At 37.7% G+C, this 1,450-nt stretch overlaps 1 protein-coding gene across 1 annotated transcript; it reads left to right on the forward strand.

Annotated features, from left to right (window-relative positions):
* Positions 1–680: 680 nt before the first annotated feature.
* Positions 681–1,445, forward strand: LOC108356809 (fas-associated death domain protein-like; the record flags this gene model as incomplete). Its single annotated transcript, XM_017607911.1, has 2 exons — positions 681–1,253; positions 1,314–1,445. Coding segments are annotated over exons 1-2 (408 nt in total), but the record flags the coding sequence as incomplete, so codon positions are not given.
* Positions 1,446–1,450: the final 5 nt, after the last annotated feature.

Consider the following 1,450-nt stretch of genomic DNA (forward strand, 5'->3'; position numbering starts at 1 on the left):
TTACCAAACTTGAGAAATAAAGAAAAAAACTACCAATTGTGGTTAAAAACTACCAAAGAAGCAACGCTGGCTAGATCGCCGAAACAACAGCCCTTGGTCGGGCAAAAACCCGAGTCATTCCGGTACGTAGAACCGGCTGTCGTGGGAATGACGCTTTACTCGCCGCTTCACTATGCGTGTAGCCTTAAGCTGCCTTTACATGAGGCGATTTTTTTACTGGCGATAATCGCATGCAAAAGCTGACCTGCTGTCTATTTTGAGCCAAGCGATGTTTGAATCACTATTTACACGAGCGATTTTTGCAGAGCAATGTTGAGTCGAACGGAAAATCGCCTCATGTAAATTAAGCATTTGTCCTAATTTTTTTATATGATTAAGGGCCAGATTTTCAGTGCATGGCTGTGGTTTAAACTTAGTTTAAACAACCGATCTGGCTGGTTTAATTTAAGATTAGCCAAACAAATGTCAGCCAGCTGTTCAATTTATTTAAACTGCCACTCAAAAACTGGCCGTAAGTATTTCTAAAAACGGTGCATCCATTGCAAAACAACATCGCAATCAAGTTTTTATAGCTTCAAATATTTTAGCAATAAATGTGATTCTCCAAGCAACCCTGTGAGTAATTTCTTTAAACACAAAAAAAAAAATATTTGGAAACAGCTGTTTTGGCAATAGTCGATTTCACAGATTTGATGTCAATAGGATATACAAAACCTATATTTGTAGTCTAAAAGTGATATTTGGTTGTGATTATCAATATAAAATCATAATCTTTACCATATTCCTTTCAACAAACCAAATGCATGCGTGATTACACATAGACTTTTTCAACTGATAACGGATATCGGGTTCCTAATCATTTTGCCGTCAACATACATATGTATGTACATACTTGATGTTTATCAACAAACGCCTTGGTTCCTTATTGCATTTGATATAAAAAATTGTACCTTCACATCTTCCGAGAAAGCAACATAATGGAAGATATAAATGCCAAAAATTGGTCTTATGATATTCTCAAAGAAATAGCGCTGCATGAACCATGGACACCAGATTCCATCAACGAGGTAAAATCTATGTTTATAAACGACATTGGTTCCCCACGTCGCTACGAATGTATACGTACCATGGGTGATCTAATAGACTGTTTAGAGCGTCGAGATGTAATTTCCGAAGAAAAGGTTGAGCCTCTGCATCTTTTAGGCAGTAAGAAACTCGACGAGGCAATCCAAACTTACAGCCCTGCGCCAAGCGTATGTTTATAAGATATAAAATTTAGGGGTTATTTTGTACTTACATATTTATGATTTTAGGCGCTCAAGGCAGAAGGCACCAATCAATACCATGATTTACATATTGCAGATGAACTGTCACATAAGCTATCTATAAACGGTCAAACCACAGCAACGATGAACGCAAATATTTGTCGGGATAACTCGCGACGTCCAGC

The sequence above is a fragment of the Rhagoletis zephyria genome, unplaced genomic scaffold (assembly GCF_001687245.7).
Source record: "Rhagoletis zephyria isolate East Lansing unplaced genomic scaffold, Rhagoletis_zephyria_1.1 Rzeph_scaffold_65621, whole genome shotgun sequence".
Lineage (NCBI taxonomy): Eukaryota > Metazoa > Arthropoda > Insecta > Diptera > Tephritidae > Rhagoletis > Rhagoletis zephyria.